The 24,257-nt window shown below is 44.9% G+C and overlaps 1 protein-coding gene across 1 annotated transcript in view; it reads left to right on the top strand.

The window, feature by feature from the left end:
* LOC143987398 (uncharacterized) overlaps positions 1-24,257 on the top strand; it is a 143,785-nt gene that overhangs the window by 42,512 nt on the left and 77,016 nt on the right. Inside the window, exon 2 of the mRNA XM_077486082.1 lies at positions 23,270-23,386. Coding sequence (XP_077342208.1) covers positions 23,366-23,386 — 21 coding nt within the window. The 5' untranslated portion in view covers positions 23,270-23,365. The remainder of the gene's footprint in view (positions 1-23,269; positions 23,387-24,257) is intronic.

Below are 24,257 nucleotides of genomic sequence, written 5' to 3' on the forward strand. Positions count from 1 at the left end.
GTATGTCTCCTTATCTCAATGATGCCCATTCTCTTAATGTCGCGTACACACGACCAGACTATTCAGCAGACTGGAATCCATCGGACAATTCGATCGTGTGTGGACTTCAGCGGACTTTTTCTTCCCAAAAGTCTGGCGGACCTAGAAATAAACCTTGCTTCAAATCTTTCCGACGGACTCGAGTCCGGTCGAAAAATCCGGTCGTCTGTGTGCTAGTCCGACGGATTAAAACCGACACTAGGGCAGTTATTGGCTACTGGCTATGAACTTCCTTATTCTACATCATCACGTTCGAATCCGTTTGACTTTTGGAGTGACCGTGTGTGGCCAAGTCCATTTGTTTGAAAGTCCAGTAGACCTCAGCTGCAAAGTCCGTCGGATTGTCCGCCGGACCAAGTCGGTCAAAGTCTGGTCGTGTGTACGGGGCATTAGGAGCATTAAAAACGTGACTATGTTCAAACCCTCCCATTTCTCTGTGCAAAACTAGAAAAGAAATGTAAATTTAAACTTGCAATCCTCTGCAAAGATAATTCTCAAATCTGCTCATCAGCCCAATTTTAACCTTGATGTCCAAAACAAAATTGTTCTTTTTAATTGTTCTATTCCTAGCCATAGATGCCATTATAGGCCTTTATTCACTTTTTGTGACAACTTTCTATTAACAACCTCAGAACCGAACACTTTCATCCCCTTCTTACTCAGGGCATTTTTCAGCCTTCAGTGCTGTCACACTTTGAATAAGTTACTCAGTCATGCAACATTGTACCCAAATTACATTTTTATAATTTTTTTATACAGAGAGAGAGCTATCTTTTTCTGGATTTTTTTTTTACTTTAACCGCTTGCTGAACAAATACTGTATATATACGGCGGCAAGGCGGCTCTGTTGAACATTACATATATAGTAAGTGATCTTGCACTTCTGGGTATGGGGCACATGCATGCCCTCGTCGGCTGGCTCCTGCTTTGATTAGACACAGTGGGAGCTAATCGGCGAGTATGGCGGGCATTCCTGATGTAATGACTGCTTACGTCAGTTCACAAGGCCCTAAAATGCCAGTATATGGACAGTATAAATGCTTCCCAAATGACCCCCTTTTTTTTAAAGAAGACAGTTCAAGGTATTAGGATATTAGGTTATTTAGTAAGAGGCATGGTGAGTTTTTTTTTGAAGTTGTAATTTTTTTGTCACAATTTTTTGGATAATTAAGAAATGTCATCGTGTTCACAATTGTTTAAAAATGTTCACAAAGTTGTCATTTTAAGTTATTTCTCCCACACAGCCTAGGCATACTTATAATTACACCCCAAAACACCCCATGTAAGATTTTTTTCACAGCTTAGAGGGGTCCAAAACCAAGGAGCACTTTTTGGGCTTTTTAAGAAGCATAAATGACACATAACTTGTGCATCTAATTTTCTGACCACCTATTACATTTATGGAGGCCCTGGAGCATTAGGACGGTGGAAACAACCACACAATGACCCCAATATGGAAAGAAAATACTCCAAGGTATTTTCTGAAAAGTCATTTTTTTTGGCACAAGTTTTTGGAAAATACAGGAAAGGAAAAGAAGATGTCAGTTAGTAAGCTATTTCTAACATGCATAATAGACATACTTAGAATTGCACCCAAAAACGTATTCCACTACTCCTCTTTTTTCATTTTCTTTTTCTTTTCCTATCCTCTCTCTCCCCCCTATTTTTTTCCCCCTCCTCATTTACACCCCCTTTTTTCATTATCCCCCTCCACTCCTTTAGATTTCTAGAATTGCAATGTATCCACCTACTTTCTCACATTTAGGTTGGGTTCAGACAACAGGCCTCCTCACTGGAGACTCTTCGTGTATGGGCGAGCTTTCCTATCCCTTTCCTCATATGACTACCTTGGGTCAGGGGCATACGGGAGACTTCAATACCTAAATTATACTTAAATATTTGTTTCTCTGTGTATTGTCCATTTTGATTCCTTTGTGCAAAAGTTTGTTTTACTATATTTGCACTTCTAGATCTATGCTACACTACCTGAAGTAGATCACATTTCTGTTTTGTATATTCTTCCCTGCATTTTGTACCTACTTTGCAATGTATGTACTGTACTTGGAACGTTTTCATTGTGTTCTCTCATTTACTCAATAAAATTTTTATGAAATGAAAAACAAAAAAATAGAAGATGCATTAAGCGCTTTAATATTTCTATCCTGCTTTGTGCACACTTGTACAAAGCCTAGACACCAGCTCTTAAATATTTCAGTAGACACAAGTGAATGGAAGTGTGCCAGTCTGTGGTTACAATATTATCTGTGAGATGTTGTTGAGGTTAACTAGAACACAGGAGCCCTACAATACTTGTACAGAGGAACTACGTTCTTGACTTAGGTTGTGTTACGCCTGATTTACTTTTTCTCATATAAAAGTAAGGGCATGAAATATTTACTTTATATGTAAACCAAGTCACTAAACCTCATATAAAAACCTTAACATGTTCAAGTCAATCCACGAGAAATTTAAATGTATTTTTTTAGGCCTCGTGCACATGGACTTCCTAAAAGCTGAAAATACCACTAGCGTCTTGGGCGCGCCACAGGTGCCAAGTACAGCTACCCGTACAAGCGAAAAAGGCTGTACACTTGCTTGCTCATTTAAGCACTGATGGCTTCTACATTGGCATTTACCTGTGCATTCTATTCTAGTATTTAGAGTGGGAAGGACAATTACACAGTTGGGCATATGTATCTGATCGTACCAATCCTTCAGATTCTTGTTCAGAAGTATGATTTGTGAGATAATAAATATTTGCCTCACTATTGCAGATCGTTCTCTCTACCTCTTGGGTCTTTGCCTGGAGAGGCTGTGTTCTTAGAGTGTCTCTCTACTTGAGCCTTGCCTCAGCCTGGGGTATGTCCCAGAGGCCAAAGAACTTAAAGTGGAGTTCTGCTTAACAAAAAAAAATTAGTCAGCAGCTACAAATACTGCAGCTGCTGACTTTTAATAATCGGACACTTAGCTGTCCCAGGGTCCAGCAATGTGGGGGAACAAAGCCCCGCTCGTCTCCCCCTCCTCTCTGCTTTGCCAGCATTGTAACTGTGGGCGTCCGGCTGTGGTTTCACAGCCGGGAACCCACTGCGAAAGCACGAGCCGCTCCACGTGCCGTGACTGGTCAGGCAATCATCTGGGACCTGTGACATGTCCCAGATGATTGCCAAGAGGTGATCTCCCTTGCGGTGTGCCAGATGGAAGTGGAAGTGGGAGTTGGGACCCCCCAAAAAAATGACATGCCAAATGTGGCATGTCAGGGGTCACCTCCTTTAAAGCGGAAGTTCCATTTTTGGATGGAACTCCTCTTTAATGACACTGGCTGTAAATTTGAGGTTGTTGTCCTGCTGCAGAATAAATTTGTATCTACCTGTATTTCTCAGCATTGAGGACACTATTTATACTGACGAAATATCCAAATTAATTTGCAGAAATGTAGCCTCAAACCTGCAAGGAACCACCGCCATGCTTCACTGTTGCTTTCAGACTCTCAATATTGTACAGCTCTCCAGCCCTTCAGTGAACAAATTGCCTTCTGCTACAGCCAAATATTTCAAATTTTGACTCATTAGTCCAGTGCACCCAATGCCATTTTTCATGCACACCATTTCCTTTATTTTTATGCGTAGTTAAGATGCTCAGCCTTATTTCCATATCAGAGGTATGACTTTTTTTGGCAGCAATTCCTCCATAAAGACCTGTTCTGCTCAGACTTCTCTGGTCAGTAAATGCGAGTTCTGTTACTGCCCCCATCTCCACGACACTGTCAGAAGATGCGCTTACATAAACTTTGTAGAACTTTGTGAAAATGTGAACGGACGACCAAGTCACCTCCTTACACACTTGGGAGACTGACGCTTGATGGCAGAAAGCCCAAGAGATCCCAAATGCCCTGGTGGAATGGGCCGTGACAGGAAAGGGGGCACCTGCCCCTTAAAGGCGTAAGCCTGGACCACGATTTGTCTGATCCACCTGGAAATGGTGGTCAACAAGACCACCAGCCATTTTTTCGGACCAGCTACCGAAACAAACAGAGAATTTGACTTCCGGAAAGGAGCCATGGCAGACAGATATACCCTTAGAGCCTGGATCACGTCCAGAGAATGGAGGGCCACCTCCTTAGGATGTGTCAGTTTAGGACACAGAGATGATAACACAATGTCTTCATTGAGATGGTAGGCCGAAACCACCTTCAGCGGAAAGAAGGTTGCAGACGCAACACCACCTTATCCCTGTGGATAACCAGATAGGGCGACTTGCAAGACAAGGCCGCCAGCTCAGAAACCCTCCTGGCAGATGTAATAGCCACTAGAAAGACCACTTTCTGAGAAAGAGTCAACAAGGGAATTTGCTTGATATTCTCAAACGGCGGTTTCTGAAGGGCCGATAGCACCAGGTTCAGATCCCACGGAGGTAGGGGTGGTCGCACCAGAGGGACTACATGCCGGACCCCTTGCACAAAGGTGCTCACCAATGAGTGAGACACCAGGGGACGTTGGAAAAAAACAGCTGATATCTGTCCCTTGATGGTGCTCAAGGCCAACTTCTGGTCTAATCTACGTTGTAAAAACAACAGAATCCTGGAAACAGAATAGGATCGTGGACGCCACCCCATCTCGTCACACATGGAGATATAAGCCTTTCACATATGATGGTATATCTTCCTAGAAGATTTTCGTGCCCTTAGCATAGTAGAAACTACCGAGTCCGACAGACCTCAGTTCCTTAGTACCTGGCTTTCAACAGTCATGACGTTAAAACCAGTGACGGTAAAGCAGGATGGAGTATCGGACCTTGCGATAGGAGGTCTTCTCGCATCGGCAACAGCCAAGGAGCATCCGCCACCAGGAGTACCAAGTTGGTGTACCAAGGGCCAATCTGGGGCAATCAGTATTACTGGAATCCCCTCGGCCTCCACTCTGCGGAGCAGACATTGTAACAGTTTGAGTGGAGGGAAGGTGTAAATCAGCTGGTACTGCTCCCATGGAGCCACCAACGCATCTGACGTATCCACCCAAGGATCTCTTGTCCTGGACATGAACCTCCCCACCTTTCGATTGAGCTGAGAGGCCAGAAGATACACATCTGGTGTGCCCCACCGCAGGCAAAGAAGCCTGAACACCTCCTGATGCAGTGACCATTCTCCTGGGTCCAGCATCTGGTGACTTAGATAGTCCGCCTGCCAGTTTTCTACTCCCGGGATGTATATGGCCGACAGGGTGGGTACGTGTTGCTCTGCCCACCAAAGGATGTGAGCGACCTCCCGTGCTGCAGCCAAGCTTCTTGTTCCTCCTTGATGGTTGACATATGCTACCGCCGTGGCGTTGTCTGACTGGTTCTGATCGGACGCCCTTGTAGTCTCATCGACCATGTGGAGAGGCATAGCCTGATCGCTTGACCCACTCAGTAAGGGTCTGTGATACTAATGCCATGGCCAGTACCGGTCGTAGCGCTGACCCCACTACCGTAAACATGGACCGGGCCACTGCCTCGGCCCTCCTGTCAGTAGGGTCCTTAAATGCAGGAGCCCCTTCTACCGGGATCGTGGTTACTTTGTTTTGCCTGGATACTGGGGGGTCAATGACCGGGGGAGCCAACCATTTTTTAAGAAGGCTCTTATCAAAGGGATAACGCACTGCCATTCTTTTTGGGACGGAAAAAGTCTGTTGCGGACTTCCCCATTCCTTTTATATGAACTTATCAAAATAAGTCAGATACGGAAACACCTTAGGTGTACGGGCTGCCTTACCCAAAAGGGACCGCCACCTCAGCAGAGGATCCTGCTGCATCCTGTATTTTCAGGGTATCACGCACAGCAGTCATAAGTGCTCCAACTAGCGCCTTTTCCTGTGCGGACCCGTACACGGAATCATCCTCCCTGTCCGATCGGTCCCGGTCAGCGCCCTCTGACACATCAGAACAGGGGCCGCCAGTTACTGCGGGGCCCGAGTCTAAATCAGAGCTCTCCCCAGAGGACAGTGGGGCAGGGGTCATTTTTTACCCTCCTTGCGCCCGCACACAGCCTCCACCCTGGCATTGAACGTTTCAAGGACCGCCGACAAAGCATCCAAAGCCACTGCACTATTTGCAGGTGAGCCGGTTGCAATTGCAGGGAGGTCTGAGGAAGAAATGCTAGCTTCTGATGCCATGCTGACCCACCCTGGTTGCCACCCTTGGAGAGTTAGGACAAGGTGCTCAATTCCATCCTCCTAGCTAACAGAAAATGGCGATCATGATGTACACAGAAAGTACACAGAAAATGGCAGCGGTCAGCACTATGGCGGCAGCACATGCAGAGCCCGCGGACACCAGCAGAGAGACAGATGACAGCACAGAGACACAGGCAGCCAGCGCAGTTCCCAATCAAGGATCAGACACCCCTAGAGGACCCCTGGCCCAGTTACACACACTGCACTACAGCCCAGTCATGTAGCATCCCCCACGGGGGGAGGGAAAACAGGGAGAGAGGAAAGGGAGAAGAGGGACCCCCTAATCAACCTCCCAGGGATTGCGCAGCTGCTCTGTCGTGCTGAGACAGGGAGAGCTGTACTTACCGTCCGGACAAGCTGGAGGCATCCCATCACAGACCCACACCCAAGCAGTACGGGGTGGCTGCGGACCACGGCACACTGTGACAAAGACATCCGTAGTCTGGTCATATGTGTGCCTTGGAGCATGTAGCTCACCGGCCACCCCTGGAGCCTGAGGGGCATGTCGTGACCTACCTAGCGTGTAGCTAGGGCCTGCATACGCTCGATGGCCAGGCTGGGGAGACTACATTGATCTATATTATCCAGCCTGTCACCCAGCCGACTGTTGCTAGAAGATCACAGGATCTTAAAATCTTGTGCAAAAGGCAAAAAAACTGAAAAAATTCCCAGGACCGATGGTCCCGCAGGGAGCCTAGGTCCTTCTCCTTCACTAGGCAGAAAGCAGGCTGAGGGGTTATTGCCAGAGGGACCTGGGTGGAACTGTACAGTTCTGTTGTTTTTCACATGTATTACATGTTCTGCCTATTAATTTCCTGAAGGTGGCATAATAACCCTACGATCAAGATTAATGGAACCTGTAAGTGTAGCATAAAAACTAATTTATATTAAAATCTAAATGCACTCACAAAAGGAGATGAAACAAAGCTGTGCAAAAGATAACACACTTCTCTGGTATCACAGACTGAATCGGGAGCAGACAGGGAATCACACCACTTGGAAATGAGACACCAGCAGGTGTCACACAAGGTCCTGCCTCCTGAATCTACTCCTATGATGGATGTCACACTGGTCCAATCTCCCAGAATTGGACCAGTGTGCCGTCCATCATAGGAGAGTATTCAGAAGACGAGACCTTGTTTGACAGAGGCCTCTTCTCCTACCGATTCAGGCTGTGATCTTAGTGTTGTGTGTAATTTTCTGCACAGCTTTGTTTAATGCTTCACTTTTTCTGAGTGCATTTTAGTTTTTGTTTTTAATAAACATTCTTGCTTTTATGCTATACTTAGAGGCTCCTTTATACCCTGAGTTTTTTTTTTTGTTTAGATCCCCCTCCTGGTGCCCTAAGGCAGCTGCTTTACCAGCCTATATGCTGGCACTGGCCCTGGCTGGACAACGTCTAAAGTTTAAAGGCATATAAGCATGATGTGTCTTTTCTCTGCTACATTAAAGTGGTTGTAAACCCTATAAAAAAATTCCCCCCAAAAAAACCTACAAGACAAAGGCATAATGAGCTAGTATGCATAGCATACTAGCTCATTATGAATTACTTACCTGAGATCGAAGCCCCCGCAGCGGTCCTCGTTCCCTGCTCTGGCGGCAGACATCTCTCCAGGGGTTAATTCTGGGCTCCAAGTCTAAGTACTCACATAATTCTGTGTATTGCGGCTCTGGCGCTGTGAGCCGCCGGTAACGGCACTGAAGAGGTGATTTACATATCTCATGCACAAGCCTGAGAGAGGCATTCTGTGTACTTCAGATCCCCTCCTCCTTTCTTCTCCAGCTCTCCGGAGACTGGTTGCTCCACACCTCAACATGATTGGGCATGCTGAAGCCATGTGGTGATTTTTCTGGGTTTTGACTGGATGTTAGTGATCATATCAGAAGCTCAGTGTAAGAAATAAACAGGAGGAAATGCATGTTGACAAGGATACTGACATCATGACTCCACCCACCGAGCTCCTGCCAACAGACCCACCCACAGAATCTGCAGTTTTTCCGGTCTCCTAACAGACAGAGGGGAGACATTTGACAGGTAAGGATACATAAAGAAAAAGAAGCTTCACTGAAAGTCATAAAAATGTGTGATATATACTCATATACCATATAGTAGTACTAAAATAAATCGTTATCACCGTGAAAAAATGTATTTACCACCATATATACAAAATTATTAATATTACAAAAATGAAAGTAAAAAACAATAGTGAAAGACAAATGTATATAGTCCAAAAATAGATGAGAAATCGGTGGTTTAATATAGTGTGTAAAATAACGAGCCGGTTGGCTCTCTCTCTTTCTCACTGCCCGTCCTTCCTAGACCAACAGGGAATGGCGGTGACGTCAGCACGCCACTCAACCCCGCTGCTGACGTCACTGAGGCTTGTTATTTTACACACATGCTTGTATACGGCTAAATTGTGAGTTTGAATTCATGATATTTATATGTTTTAATAAAAGTCTTTTGTAGATTTACGCTATGGGACGCTCTAAGGAGGAGATATACAGATCGGAGTTACCAGCGGTGTAATTTGATACAAAGGTCCAGACTGGGGGTTAAATTTGGAGGCACGTTTGAGCTCCTTAAAAAGAGATCTGGCTAGCTGGTAAGTCTCACTGGATCTAGGGGTGGAGGATTCTTTTCTTGGTGCACTTGTTTCATATCCTGAGGGTGCTGTGTGCAGTGTTACCACCTAAGAGGATTGAAGTTTTATTTCCTTATCCTCCTGCCTCTATATTTAACCACCGATTTCTCATCTATTTTTGGACTATATACATTTGTCTTTCACTATTGTTTTTTACTTAAATTTTTGTAATATTAATAATTTTGTATATATGGTGGGAAATACGTTTTTTCACGGTGATAACGATTTATTTTAGTACCACTATATGGTATATGAGTATATATCACACATTTTTATGATTTTCAGTGCAGCTTCTTTTTCTTCATTGGTTTTCATTGTGTGTATCTCACATTAAGTTGCAGCAGGAGTTCTCTAAAACTTTATTTGTATTTATTTATTTGTTTATAGACAGCTCTGTTTTTTTTCACTTTTTACAGGTAAGGATACATGCAAGAGGCATGTATATCCTTATAGATAACCATTATGACAGTAGTTTAAAGCGGGATTCCGCTCTTTTTTTTTTTTTTTCTTAACTGTGTTACAGGTGGGCGACTGCTACCTTCGCTTAGCATCCACGTCCGGCGTTTTTTTGACCCCCGGCGCGACGATTCTTTTCCTCGGGATGACTTTTAAAAAAGTGCTCTGGCATTTTCCATTTTAAGTGTGGGCGTCTGAAGCCCACAGGCATTTACTTCCTGTATATCGATGACGCTCGGCTCCCAGCATGCTCCGCTCCATCTCGCACATGCTCAGTGTGCAATGGTGGTAATGGCAGATACAGCTGCCTGCCCACTTTAAAAATGGCAAATTCGGACACGTCCTCGTCACGTGACCGGCATCTCACGAGATTTCGCAATTTCATTGTCCCCCCATGGATTCTTGGGAAATTTCCCAGGGACCATTGCGAGGACGATAACCACGCCTACTCCCACGGGAGGACAACCAGGAAGTCAGCAGAAACATCTGAAATAAAAGGTAAGTAAAGAATATTTTTTTTTTCAGGGTTCATTTAGGTAAGTATTCTATCTTGTGATTTTAATAATATGAAGTTTAATTTTTAGGTACCAAACCGCTTTAAGGATGATACAAGTAGGTTTACATCCACTTAAACTTTCCTTGGCAGAGTACTGCAGCTACATAACTCATTGTTTCCCATTTCTTCGTGCTTCATCTTGAAACCCCACTCTGCTTTGAAATCTTCAGAGACCTTGCTGATATAGTATATATCTGGTATCTTGTTGCAGTGCTCAGTTTTGCCATGGTGTATGACCTATAACATGAAACTGTCTTCCCCAGCCTCAGCTTAGTAGCAGAGTTTGGCTATTCTTCACCCTGTTTTAAGCCTCCTACACAGCTGTTTCTGTTTCCGTTAATGAGTGTGTTTCAACTTTCCTTTTCTTTTTTTTTTCTTCTAATTGCTCACTTTGCATTTTGTAAAGTGATTGAAATAAACAATTAAAATATATATTTTTTAAAGCATTCTTACATTACTGCATTTATTCATACCTGCCTAAAACGTTTGCACAGTACTGTATATGCATGTGACCTGTGAGTTAATGGAGTTAAGAATAAAATGCTATGTAAACCCTATGAGGGCTGTTTTCAAAAGTTGTTCAGAGACTCCTTGAACAAAATGTATACAGGCTAATATATATATATATATATATATATATATATATATATATATATATATATATATATATATATATACCAAATTACTATTATAAATGATGCACCCATGAAAGAAAAAGTGGAAATGTGATTGAAAATCCCTTACACAGCAAATGAAGCATAACATCTATGTAATGTACCCCAAAACACTTGGCAAAGCCTATCTATTTACAATATTCCAGGAATGAAATAGGTAAACCAAAAATTGTGGATTCATGAATGTGGCTGATAACAAACATATGGTTTAAACATCTCCCATCCTGTCAGACCGAGGTTGTGAGGCTTGAACTCCAGAAAGTGACAAGAAAAATACTTATTTTCCAGAGAGTAAGGAGATGTGGTTTGTACGTACTTTTGTCAACCTCAAAAAGAAGTGTGTGTTTTACGGGGTGTGATAACTATCAATGGCCCAACTTATCAGCCTAACAAGATATTACGTTTCATGAGCTGTAGTGCTTGCTGAATAATGCCTGCAGATGTATGAAAAGGTCTGGAACAGAAATCATTATGTAGGCTTACAAAAATGGTTTCAGCTATTTAACTATTTCTTTTTCTAATGGGTCACATAAATCTTCTTTATAAAATCATTTGGAGCCTTGCCCATGTAAATGACTTTAATTCCCACAGTTACTAAAGATTATAAAATGAGACCTGGCAAGATTGGATGAACACATTCACCTGGTTTGGTGGCAACAGTATTTTTAAAATGAATGTTTCTGACATAATTTTGTATTTACTACAAACCCTATCTATTTATTACCTGGGTTCCAAAAATGATTGACATGATCCTTTTGGGGTGGGAAAAAGCCAAGAATCAAAAACATTATTTTAATCTGTCTTAAACTTAGTGGTGTGTAGGTCTTCTGGACCCTCAACTTTATTTTGTGGCCTTGCACTGAAACAGAATTATTAACTGGTGCTTTAATAGAGGCTCCGAAAAATGGATACCCTTGGAACAGATTCAATCTCCACTCCCTCTGTCAGGCATTTTTATGGTTGACCGAAGAGAGCCCAGAGGTGTGGAGGAAACATCTCTACATTAGTACAGTTACAGCTATCTCAAGACACATAGCTATATATATTTCCTCTTCCTCACTCGTATTCTTGGAAACACCAAGTTTATGTAACTCTCAATTGAAGGGCTGCTTTAGAGACATTTCTAGACCATTTTAGCCTCATACACACGATCAGATTTTCATCAGTTTTTTTGTTGCATGCTAGTCCCATGTCAAAAGTGAAGAGGTTACTCACCATACGAGAATTCAACTTCAACTTCAGAAGTGACGTAATGTGTTAAATAGTTTTGTATGTATTCTTTTGTTTCTGAGCATGCGTAATCTTGTTGTTACAATTTTTTTCAGACAAAACCTTACTAATTAAAAAAATTGGACGTTGTGTTTTTACAAACAACCCAAATTTTTTGAGAAAGATAAAAAAAGAAAAGAAGGGCGCATCGGCCTTCTGCATTATTCTTTGGATATCTTTTTATTAAAATTAATTAAAAAGAAAACTACTCACAAACAACTGTAGAATTCTTGCAATATGAATAATCCAGTGGAAAGGGGGAGGGGCCTCAAGGCCTTGATTGATTGATAGAGAGTGCATATGTATGCATATATATATATATAAGTACTGCTAAAGGAGTGTACACTGCTGAGCTCTAGCAGTGGCCTCTGTGATTTCCTCCGTGACTTCTGGAGTGTATTGTTCATCTTAGATGGATTGCTGCTATTTGGCGATTATATATCTTGCAAGAATTCTACAGTTGTTTGTGAGTAGTTTTCTTTTTAATTACTTTTAATAAAACATCCAAAGGATAATGCACAAGGCTGGTGTGCCCCTTATTTTCCTTTTTTATCTTTGACTATTAAGATACCCCTATCCTTGACGGCCATAAGATCCTTTCTTTCATTCCACTCCCAAACCTCGAGGTTCTTTAGAGGCCTTACTAAGTTTGAACATGCTCTGTCTCTTCTCAACCTGAAAGACTAGACCCTGGTTACCAATGAGACAGAGATCTTGGTAAAACTGAGCAGTTTATATAGGTATAGGCTAATTTTGCATTTGCTATCTCCTAAAGTGATTATGTACTCTGCACCCATATTTTACACAGCCCCTATCGACCCCCCCCCCCCCCCCCACCCAGGTTGAGCCTCTCTTGGAGTTGCAAGGTCCAGAAAGGATAGAGGTAAATCCCCTTATGACACTGGACGCCCTGAGTGCCGGGGCAGGCTGTAGCGAGCTGTAGAGGAATTTAAAAGTTACCTGCAAAGGGCTCACATCTACTCTATCCTTCTGCTCTCCCCTCCCAGCCAGGTTTGGCTGAATTGCTCACTGCTACTGCTCCTGGCCCTCTCTGTCATCCTGTACTTGTTTGCTGCAGGTAAGATGGCCGATGGTGGCCGACAATTTAAAGGGGCAGCACGCATTAAAAAAAAACAGATGCGTCTATTACTAAACGTAAAAAATTTTCACGTTCCGTCAGTAGCCATGAGCTTGCCACAGCAGGCATGAAGATCTGTGGAAAGGTAGGAGGGGTCTACCGGAGACTAAAACTGTAAAAGAGTGCCGCACACGTAAGTAAGGTGTTGCTTAATCTTTTTTTAGAAGACATTCCCGGAATGAAAAGTCCTGCCACCAGGGTCCCATTCCAAATGCAGGGATCAATCTCCCAGTGGTCCAAGCTGCAGTAAATCTTCAGAAGTAAAACCAAGGCAGTCCAGGAGACCGGCAGATGGCCTATGCTGGGCTTGTCTGTGCCGAATGCATGAAAGATGTTTCCATGGATAAGAAAGCAGAAGCTTGGAAGGTTAAGGACTATATCCATGAGGCAGTGGCCTAAAGCATACAGCTAGCCTCTAGTGCAACCTGTTCTAGAGAAGAACCTAAACCAGGCACCTCTACAGATCAAGGCCGAAAATCGCCAAGGATCTGTGAGATCTTATCAGGCTCCTCGTCAGAAGCAGAGGACATGTCCAAGCATTTGTTCGATCCCCATCTGATTGAGCCATACGTTAGGGCCATAAAGGAGGCCATAGAATGGGATCAGGACTCTAAACCTCTAGAGAAGGTAAGATATTTTTTCCAAATTTAAGGAAGCAATGCCCCTTTTTCCATTTATGCAGGAAATATGGGAATTAATGGAGGATGAATGGGAGAACCCGGAGTGCAAAGTGAGAATAAAAAATCACTTTACTAAACTCTATCCCTTTGATCCATTGGATGCCTCTTTTTGGGAGTCAGCACCAGGGATAGATGCAGCCCCACAGTGTCTCTCTCCCGCTGGAGGATTCCACCACATTAAGGGATCTGATGGATAGAAAGACAGACGCCGACCTTAAAAAGATATACGCTGTTGCAGGAGCAGCCTGTTGCCCATCCATAGTCCTAACGTCAATCTCGAGCCCTAAAGTTTTGGGTTATGAATGTGGAGACGGCACTGCGTGCTGGAGTGGAGACAGCTAAAGTCATTGACGCTCTTGAGGAACTTAACCTGACAGCGGCTTTTTTGACCGAGTCTTCCACAGATCTAGTAAGATTACTGGGTAGGTTAATGGCACATGCAGTGACAGCAAAAAGGGCACTATGGCTCCGACATTGGATCGGCATCTAAACAGGCATTATGCAACATTCCGTATAACAGTAAGATGCTGTTTGGAAAGACCCTAGAGGATGCAATTAAGCGGGTCACAGTGGAAAATCGGGCCTATTTCCTCACACCTCTAGAAAGAGACAGCAACCCTTCTGGTCAGGCCAGTTTGATTCCAGATTGGGCCACCAGGCCAGATCATATAGGCCAAGCCGGGAATACCACAGATCTCAATGGAGGGGTACACAGAGCTACTTCCTGCACAAGGTGAAATTGACCGCAGGGCAGGCGGCAAAAAAGACTGACACAATCGGAATTTTGGCCAGCAAAAGACAGATGAGAGCTTTTCATTGGAAAATGCGACCGTGTGTATGCTCCATCGGAATTTAGCTGGCCAAATTCGCGCCAGCAAAAATTTGATAGCATGTTCTCAATTTTCCCCATGGAAAAACTTTCTATCAGAAATTCCGGTCGTGTGTATGCAATTCCGACATGCTCAGATTCAACTACGAGATGGAAGCTATTGGCTGCTAGGTATTGAACTTGCTTTCTCTAGTCCCCGTCGTATGTGTTGTACGCCACCGCATTCTTGGCGGTCGGAATTTGGTGTGACCGTGTGTAGGCAAGACAGTTTGAGCGGAATTCCGTTGGAATTCCGATGGGAAAACCATCTGAGCTTTTTCCGACGAGAATTCCAATCTCGTGCACGTGGCATGAGAAGTCTTTTTGACGGTCAGTCCATCCAAACCCAGCAGGTTGGAGCCAGGTTGGGAGTGGAGTTGACAAAGAATGTGAATTACCGCTGGATCTGACAGACCATAAAGCATGGATACAAGATAAGATTTCAAAAGAAACCTCTGAATATCTTTGTCCGAACATATTACGCACAGGATCAGTAGAAATGCAAGTGTTTGCAGGAATATGTTGCTGAATTATCTGGGAAACAAGCAAGTATGTCAGTGCCACAGGGGTGCCAGGAGAAGGGAGTATATTCTCAGATATTTCTAGTACCCAAAGCATCCGGAGAGCTCAGACCGGATGTTGTACCTGAGGTCCCTAAATCTTTTCATCATTCCCAAGAGATTCAGGATGGAGTCAATATATACAATAGCATCAGTGGTTCAGCGAGGAGATTGTTTAATCTCACCAATTTGGCAGATGCCTATTTAAACATCGCAATCTAAAAACATCACCAAAATACCTCAGACTCACAATAGAGGAAAGACATTATCAGTTCAAATGTCTGCCCTTCAGCATCAACACAGCGCCCAGGGTTTTCTCCAAGATCCTGTTGGTGACCATAGCATTTATCCAATTGCAGGGAATGAAAATTTTTCATTATTTAGATGACATTCTTGTCATGGCACATTCAAGCAAAAAGCTGGCGCTACAGCGCGACAAAGTGATAGTGATCCTGTCCAACTTCGGATGGCAAATAAACACTCAAAAGGGCAACCTCTTTCCTGCCCAATGGATTGAGTATTTAGGCATGGTGTTTAACACCCAGTCAGGTCAGATTCTTCTGCCATATCGCAAGGTGGCTGACCTGAAAGCCTGTGTCTACAGGGTAATGGAGGCTCTGACGCTGTCGGCAAGAGACTGCATGACAATGTTGGGGATGTTCACCACAGCTATCCCATCGATACCTTGGGCAAGATTCCATATGAGAGCCTTCCAGATGTTCTTCCTGGGACAGTGGGACAGACAGTCATTGGACCAGAAGAGCTGGATACCAGGATGGATCCAACAGAGCCCAAGCTGGTGGACCTTGCCAGAAACTCTGTCGTGGGGCATGCATCTCAGCTGGGGAGTCTGGATTGTAATTACCTCGGACACCAGCCTCCAGGGCTGGGGGGCTCACTGCCTTGGCAGGCAGGTTCAAGGCACTTGGAGCATGAAAAATCCAGACACTCCAATCTACGGGAGCTACAGGCAGCATACATGGCCCTGATGGCATCCAAGGTGGTGATTCAGGAAGTTCAAGTCAAACTTCGATAGGACAACCAGACAGCAGTATCATATATCAATCGAACAGGGAGGAACCAAGAGTCTGGCGTTACTCCGATTAGCAACCAAAATTCTCCACTGGGCCGAGACTCACGTGGAGGTTTTAACAGCAGTGTACAAACCAGGCAGCCAAAACTAGATAGCAGACCATCTGAGTCAGAGGTTTCTCAGCCGTGGAGAATGGGCAATCAGCAGTCACTATATTCAACCAATTTTCGCCAGATGGGGGACACCCAATGTAGACCTGATGGCCACACCAGGGAATGTGCAGGTACGAGAGTTTGCCACGAGGTTCAAGTACGAGGCGATAGCTCAGGATACCTTCTCGATCTTATGGCAGTTTCCCCTAGTGTACCTGTTTCCTCCAATCCCATTAATCATGAGGACCCTGCTGAAGATCACGAAGGAGGAGGTGCACACCCTTCTGGCCCAGAAGGTCATGGTTTCCTCTGCTCTTGCAGATGGTGTCAGCCCCACCAGTACACCTACCTCTCAGGAGGGACCTGTTACAGCAGGAACAGTGGATGCACCCCAACCCAGGTAGACTGCGGCTGATGGCCTGGCTGTTGAATTGGCTTGACTGCATGCACAGGGCCTCTCAGAGGAGGTAATCGCTGCATTACTGGGGGCAAGGAAGATTATAATGAACACCACATATTCCAGGATTTGGAGAAAATTTGTGGGCATTGCATTACAGCATAGTTTCTCCCCGTTAAATCTGGGTATCGCAAATATTTTGGAATTTATACAAACAGCATAACTATAGGCTTGGCATACAACTCAATTAAAATTCAAGTGTCAGCTGTCCCGCTTCACCAGACATAGATGGGCTAATGTGCCTTTGATAAAGCAATTCCTCAGAGCCACAATAAGAGTGTGACCATCAAGGATAAACCTCTTCCCAACTTGGGCGGGATCCTAAAGGCACTGTTGCAGCCCCCATTCAGTCCAGCTGAATCATGTACACTGGGATTTGTAACAATCAAACTGGTCTTCTTGACAGCCATTACGATGGCCAGAAGAATGTCGTAATTAGCAGCCTTATCCTGTGAAGAACCATTCTGCATTATTTATCTGGACAGAGTGATCCTGAGACCCGCTTCAGCCTTGGCCTCTAAGGTGGTCTCAAGGTTTCATGTAAACTGAGAGGCAGTGTTACCTTGCTTTACACAGCCTTCAGAGCAGGCAAACCAATTTGATTTGAGACCTCTGGATATTGGCCTTGCTCCCTTGGAGACTATAAGGGCTCATTCTACAAGAGGTATGGCAGCTTTGTGGGCATCCATGGCAAAGATCCCAGTGGAAGACATATGCAGGACTGCTAGCTGGCGTTCCTGTGAGACTTTTGCCCGGCACTACCAACTGGATGTGGTCGCCGCTAGTCCTTTGATGTTTGGAGCGGGCGGCAGTGTCGACTCCTTTGACTAATTAATTAAAGTGTGGTGAAGCATGGCATTGGGTGAGTCTTGTCGTTTCTTTCCCACCCTATATTGGCTTGGGTATATCCCATATTAAGCTGATGGGAGGATGACCAGGAAAACATAAAATTGTTATTAAAGCGGAGCTCCACCCTAAAGTGGAGCTTCCGCTCATTGGAACCCTCCCCCCCTTCAGCGCCACAATTGGCACCTTTCAGGGGGAGGGGGGTGCAGGTACCTGTACAGGTATCTGCACCCACTTCCGGCATAGATATCCGCAGAATCTGCGGATATTTACGACCCTTTCCGCAGGTCCCTCGCTGTCTGCTGGGAAACACACGGATCCCAGAGACAGCGGGGACCATCCTTATTGCGCAGCAAAAAAAGATGATCCTGAGGGTTAATGAGCAACAGTTAACCCATAGTGTGCTGACATGAGGATGGTCCAGGAAATGAGAATTATGGTGAGTATTAATAACAATTTTACGTTTTTCGTGTGCTTGACCTTGTGATAAATAAAGGAAAAAATGCAAATGCTACAAGTAAGCATTTTAAAATATTTTTCTGCCTTTTTCAAGTTGGTAACAAGGTCTCCTTACGTATGCCTCCTGTAATGATTAGCCTTGCTGGGTGCTGCAAAATTTTGTATTATGGCATATTGCCATTTGCTCTTTCTTGTGGATTTGCTGTTTATACTGATGTAAAACAGTGTGAAAGACTATACCCCACAAAGAAATTGTGATTTATCCCTGCAGTATGCAAAATGTCATATACTGTATAAGACTGCATATGTCTATTTAACCACTTGCTTACTGGGCACTTAAACCCCCCTCAGTCCCAGACCAATTTTCAGCTTTCAGCGCTGATGCACTTTGAATGACAATTGCGCGGGCATACAACACTGTACCCAAATGAAATTTTTATCATTTTTTTCCCACAAATAGAGCTTTCTTTTGGTGGTATTTAATCACAGCTGGGAGTTTTATTTTTTGCTAAACAAACAAAAAAAGATGCAAAAAAAAAAAATCATGTTTAATAGTTTGTTATAAAATTTTGCAAACAGGTCATTTTTCTCCTTCATTGAAGTGCGCTGATGAGGCGGCACTGATAGGCTGCACTGGTGGGCACTGATGGGCTGCATTGGTGGGCATTGATGGGCTGCATTGGTGGGCATTGATGGGCTGCATTGGTGGGCACTGATAGGCTGCACTGGTGGGCACTGATAGGCTGCACTGGTGGGCACTGATAGGCATAGTTAAGGCGGCACTAATAGGCACAGATAAGGCGGCACTGATGGGCAAAGATGGGCACAGATAAGATGGCACGGATGGGTGGCACAGATGGGTGGCACGGATGGGTGGCACGGATGGGCACTGATAGGTACCACTGATAGATGGGACTGATGGGCACTGATAGGTGGCACTGATAGGTGGCTCTGATAGGTGGCACTGCTGGGCACTGATGGGCGGCACTGCTGGGCACTGATGGGCACTGGTAGATGACACTGATGGGCACGGATATGTGGCACTGGGGTGCAGCACCTTTGTTGAGGCAGATTGTGGGCACTGCTGGATGGCACTGTGGGCACTGCTGGGTGGCACTGTGGGCACTGCTGGGTGGCACTATGGGCACTGCTGGGTGGCACTGACGGGGGGGGCACAAATTTTTTATTATGTGTAGTTATGAGGGGGCAGGTGGGCACTGGCAGGGGGCAGGTGGGCACTGGCAGGGCTGGCCGTGATCGGGACTCATGTCCCGCTCACGGCCGCCGGTGATCGGCTTTTTTTTTTTTCTCCTCGCGCTGACAGCGCGAGGAGAAAAAAAAATCCGATTACCGGCTCCGTTATATCACATGATCAGCTGTCATTGGCTGACAGCTGATCACGTGATAAGGGGTCGGGATCGACCCCTTGCACGGATCGGTGATCAGGCGAGTCTCGTAGACTCGCCGTTCACAGAGCGCGCCGCGCGCGCCCCTCAGGGGGCGCGCAGGCCGCTCGTGCACGGGACTACGTCTATTGACGTCGTCCCGGAAAAGGAGATCCGCGCTGTAGCCGTCATTCGGCTATAGCGCGGGTCTCAAGTGGTTAAGCAACAAAAAATAAGGCTTGATCAAAAGCAGTTTTGGATAAAAAAGGCTAAAAGGAATACAAAAGAAACACAAGGTTTTGAGAGAAAAAAATATGATACACTATTTAGAAGTAGTAAACCTAATTTGTCCTATATAAAGGTTGCGTATGATTAAACTTCCTGTGAGATAATTGGATATTGTTTGAACTGGATGGAAAATCTAGTTGCATGATGTCAAGTCAATTAAACTCCTGGTATATTGATCTGGTCAGTTAAGTAGCAGAGGGGGTTGTTAATCTGTTTCAGCTTCTTTGGTGTCAATGAAATTAACAACAGGTGCACTAGATGGGCAACAATAAGAAAACCTCCAAAACAGTAATGGTTTTACAGGTGGAGGCCACTGACATTTTTTTCCCTACTCATCTTTTCTGAATGTTTTTCACTAGTTTTGCATTTGGCTAGGGTCAGTGTCACCACTAGTAGCATGAGGCAATACCTGGACTCTATAGAGGTTGCACAGGCTGTCCGACTCCTCCAGGATGGCATATCAATAGGTACCATTGCCAGAAGGTTTTCTGTGTTTTCTCAAAAGCATTGCAGAGATTCAAGGAGACATGTGGTTACTCTAAGAGAGCTAGATAGGGCTGAAGAAGGTCCTTAACTCATCAGCAGGACAGGTATCTGCTGCTTTGTGCAAGGAGGAACAGGATGAGCACTGCCAGAGCCCTACAAATTATCTCCAGCAAGCCACTGGTGTGAATGTCTCTGACCATACAATCAGAAACAGAATTCACGAGGGGGGCCTGAGGGCGCAATGTCCTCTAGTGGGCCCTGTGTTCACTGCCCCGTACCGTGGAGCTCGATTGACATTTACCATTAAACACCAGAATTGACAAGTCCACCACTGGTGCCCTGTGCTTTTCACAGGGCGCCAGTGGCGAACTTGTCATCTGTGTTTTTCACGGATGAGAGCAGGTTCACCCTGAGCACATGTGACAGACGTGAAACGCTTTGGAGAAGCCATGGAGAATGTTATGCTGCCTGCAACATTCTTCAGCATTTGGGATGGGCTGAACGGACTCCTGTTTGGTTCGCACCAGAACTTTTGAACACAAAGTTTGAACTCTAATAACTAATACCATTAAAGTCAATGGGACCTGAACGTCAAAAATCAAACGTGTCCATTTTGAAGGCTTATATGCAAGAAATTTGGCATACAATTGTTATAGGGGTCTGGGTCCTGCCCTGAGGGACATGTATCAATAAAAGCATAATGAAAGCATAAAAATTAACAATTCCTTCCAATATAGTGCCTGGGGGGTCCCCATAGTCTACCTGTAAAGTGGCAGATCTGTACCATGTCTAGAATATGCTGCAGCAATAACTGCATTTATAAAGCCAAAAAAATGAAAATTTCCCTGGGGCCAGTGTGTATGATGAGACCACAATGTAGTGCACTGGGAACAAGATTAGAGATTTTTTTGATACATTCTGGTGCCAATTTGAATTTGGATAGAAGTATCGGATGCATACAAATTGCCCCTTCCAAACATAACCCTATAGAGGTACTCTTGATGAAAGCAAGAATTGGCCTTGCTGTAAAAAATTGCAATGATATGCACCTGTCAAGCAGGTGCTGAAATATTGGTCTTTGGGTGTTAATTGTGCCCATGAAAACCTATACCAAAAACATTCTTCCAGATGAAATGATTGAACACCCTCAAAGCTAGGCAGCCACGAAGTCCTGCAGAGATTCCACATCCCAAAAAGACTTAATCAGTGATATCGGCATCAGGGGTTTCATAGCTGGAAATCCAGGACTGATTCATTTTTATAAAAGTCAGCCGATCCATGGAGTCTGTGGACAGATGCGTTCTATGATCAATAACAAAACCTCCTGCAGCGCTGAATGCCACTCTGAAAGCACGCTGGATGCAGGGCAGCCCAACAGCTCAATAGCATACTGGGCAAGTTCTGGCCAGTGGTCTATTCTCATGACCCAGTAAGTCAGTGGATCATCAGCTGTAAAGCTCTCCATCTCTGTTTTGACCCCGAGGTAATCTCCCACCATGTGATGCAGACACTGCCGATGGGAAGTGGAAGCTGACAGCCCTGGGCGGCGAGGACTGAAAAAAAATATGAAATGCCTCACTTAGGCGGACGCCTTCTCCAACATTCCTCTGTTGAACAAACAGAAGACTCAAAACTATGTTTTCCACCACACTGTAACCTACTAGAGTTCAATAAAATCCTCTTTAACGGGTCCTCAAGAGATTTTATCTTCTGCATTCTCTGTGGGGACGAGTTCTGAGTCCTTCCCCTTATAACGGTGGTCAAGGAGGGTTGCCAACCAGTAATCATCCTTCTCCTTTATGCCACATATATTCTTGGGTCCTTTCGCAGGCTTTAAAGCATGAGATTGGCCCTGCGCCTCAAATTTGCTGAGGCTTGAGAAGCAGACTCCTCGGGGTCAATCAGGATGATAGCATCTGGAACTTCCACCTCCCAGCCACATACTACCCCCAAGGGTCCTGGGGTTGAAAAGCCATCGCTTATAGATTGATGCATGTCTTCCTCTTCTTCAAAGCCTATGAAAGTGCCAGAGTCCTCCGCCTCATCCTCCTCCTGTCTGTTCTGTGACAGGAATGATGGTGTCTGGATAAAGTGGGCCTAGAGAGGAAAGGAAGTCCTCCTCTTCCTCCTGCTGCTCTGCCTCCAGTGCCCTGTCCATAATGCCACACGGAGTCTGCTCCAGCAGGAACACAACAGGGCCTGAAATGGCTACAGACTTTTCTGGCCTGTTTTAGTACATCTTGCAGCCCTGGGTACGTACTTAGGAAATGCTGCACCACCAAATTGAGGATATGTGCCAAACATGCCACATGTGTAAACTTTTCCTGTCTAAGGGCAGACAGGAGGTTTGAGCCATTATTGGACACCACCATTCCTGGCTCCAGTTGGCATGATGTGAACCACCGCTGGGCCCGTCCCTGCAGAGCTGCAAGAATCTCTGCTCCAGTATGGTTCCTGTCCCCTAAATACACCAGCTGAAGCCTGGCTCTGGCAATAGCCCTTTGAATGCTTAGTGTGTACCTGATGTTCATAGGACAATTTTGCAAAGGAGGGCATTTAGGTGGTGGAAGAGGAGGAGGAGGGGGTAGAGCTCACAGGTCTAGCATCATCACCACCAGCTGTATGGAGACGTGGGGGCACAACAAGCTGCAGCACCGAGCCCTGTCCTGCATCCTTTCGAGTTGCAAGCAGCGTTACCCAATGTGCTGTGAACTAAATATATCGTCCCTGCCCATGCTTGCTGGACCACATGTCAGCAGTATGGGGGATTTTATGGCTGACTGCCTTGCCAAAGGATGCCAGAACATTCCCTTCCACGTGATGGTAGAGAGATGGAACGTCCTTACATGAAAAGTAGTAGTGACTGGGAACCTGCCATTGTGGTACAGCACATTGTGAAAATTCACAGAACGCATACTTTAATTGAAGGACAATAAAAAGTATAAAAGCTTGGTTTCAGAATGGTTTGCAATCTCTTGTCTATACAATGTTACTTAACATAAGTAAATTGTTTATATAAAATACAACTGTGGGAAGGTGTGGATCACCCTAAAGATTATGTGTTTTCTCTAGGGCAAACATTGCAAATCTGAGTGTGAATTGAAGAAGCATGGCTATTAATCAGATTGGCATCACAGATTATAACTGACAACAGAGACAGTGAGCTTGATGCAAGACATTACCGAGCAGGTACTATATGATATCTAAAAACATGTACATTTTCATGGGTGGGAATTTCGAACAAATACTGCTTAAATATATATGTAGTCATAAGTATCCATTTACATATGTGTTCTGCACTTAACACGGGCATGTGCTTCACCCATGCAGGGCAAAGTAATAGGTTTGCTTTAATGTTGGCCCTTGCACCAGCTTATACTCACCTTTCCTTGGCATCCCTGCAGCTTTCTTCACAGTCAGGAGTGAAGTGTCATGCCCAATACTTCTGGTTATAAGGAAGCATATTACTTACTCTCCTCTGTCTCATGTGACAGCCCCAGTGTTTTTCAATTGGCTCTGACAGCAGCACATTGGTGTGGGAAGCAGTGACGGCTGGTGCTCACTATTTTGGGGGGGGGGGGGGACACAAAATAACACAACCAAACCCCCCCTCCACAGGAGACACAGACAGTGACAATGAGTCCTAAAACTCCCTGGCCAATAGGGGCTTCCTGATTGGCTGAGAGGAGAATAAGGAAGACAATAGCGAATATTAATTTGCTATGGGTACACAAGTGGGTGTCCATGGGAATTCATGCATCCTGCGCCCCGCATGTAGATTAGGGGGCCGGATTCATGGGTGGGGGGTGGCGCCCCTGCGCCCCTTATGCAGCAGCCCCCACTGGCAGGAAGAGAGTCTTTACCGTGTATAAGCACTGACATAAATTGTATCGGGGCTTATATAGGGCTTCCTCTCTTTGCTCTGGGAGAAAATGGAGATAAGTAAGGATAAAGCCACGTACACACGGGCGGACTGTATGGCCTACTTAGTCCGTCGAAACACATTTCAGCGGACAGTCCGCTCGTGTGTGGGCTTCAGCTGACTTTTTCAGCGTGCAGT

This window comes from Lithobates pipiens, unplaced genomic scaffold (assembly GCF_037356315.1).
Source record: "Lithobates pipiens isolate NorthernLeopardFrog02 unplaced genomic scaffold, aLitPip1_a1.2 Scaffold_18, whole genome shotgun sequence".
In the NCBI taxonomy this organism is placed as follows: domain Eukaryota; kingdom Metazoa; phylum Chordata; class Amphibia; order Anura; family Ranidae; genus Lithobates; species Lithobates pipiens.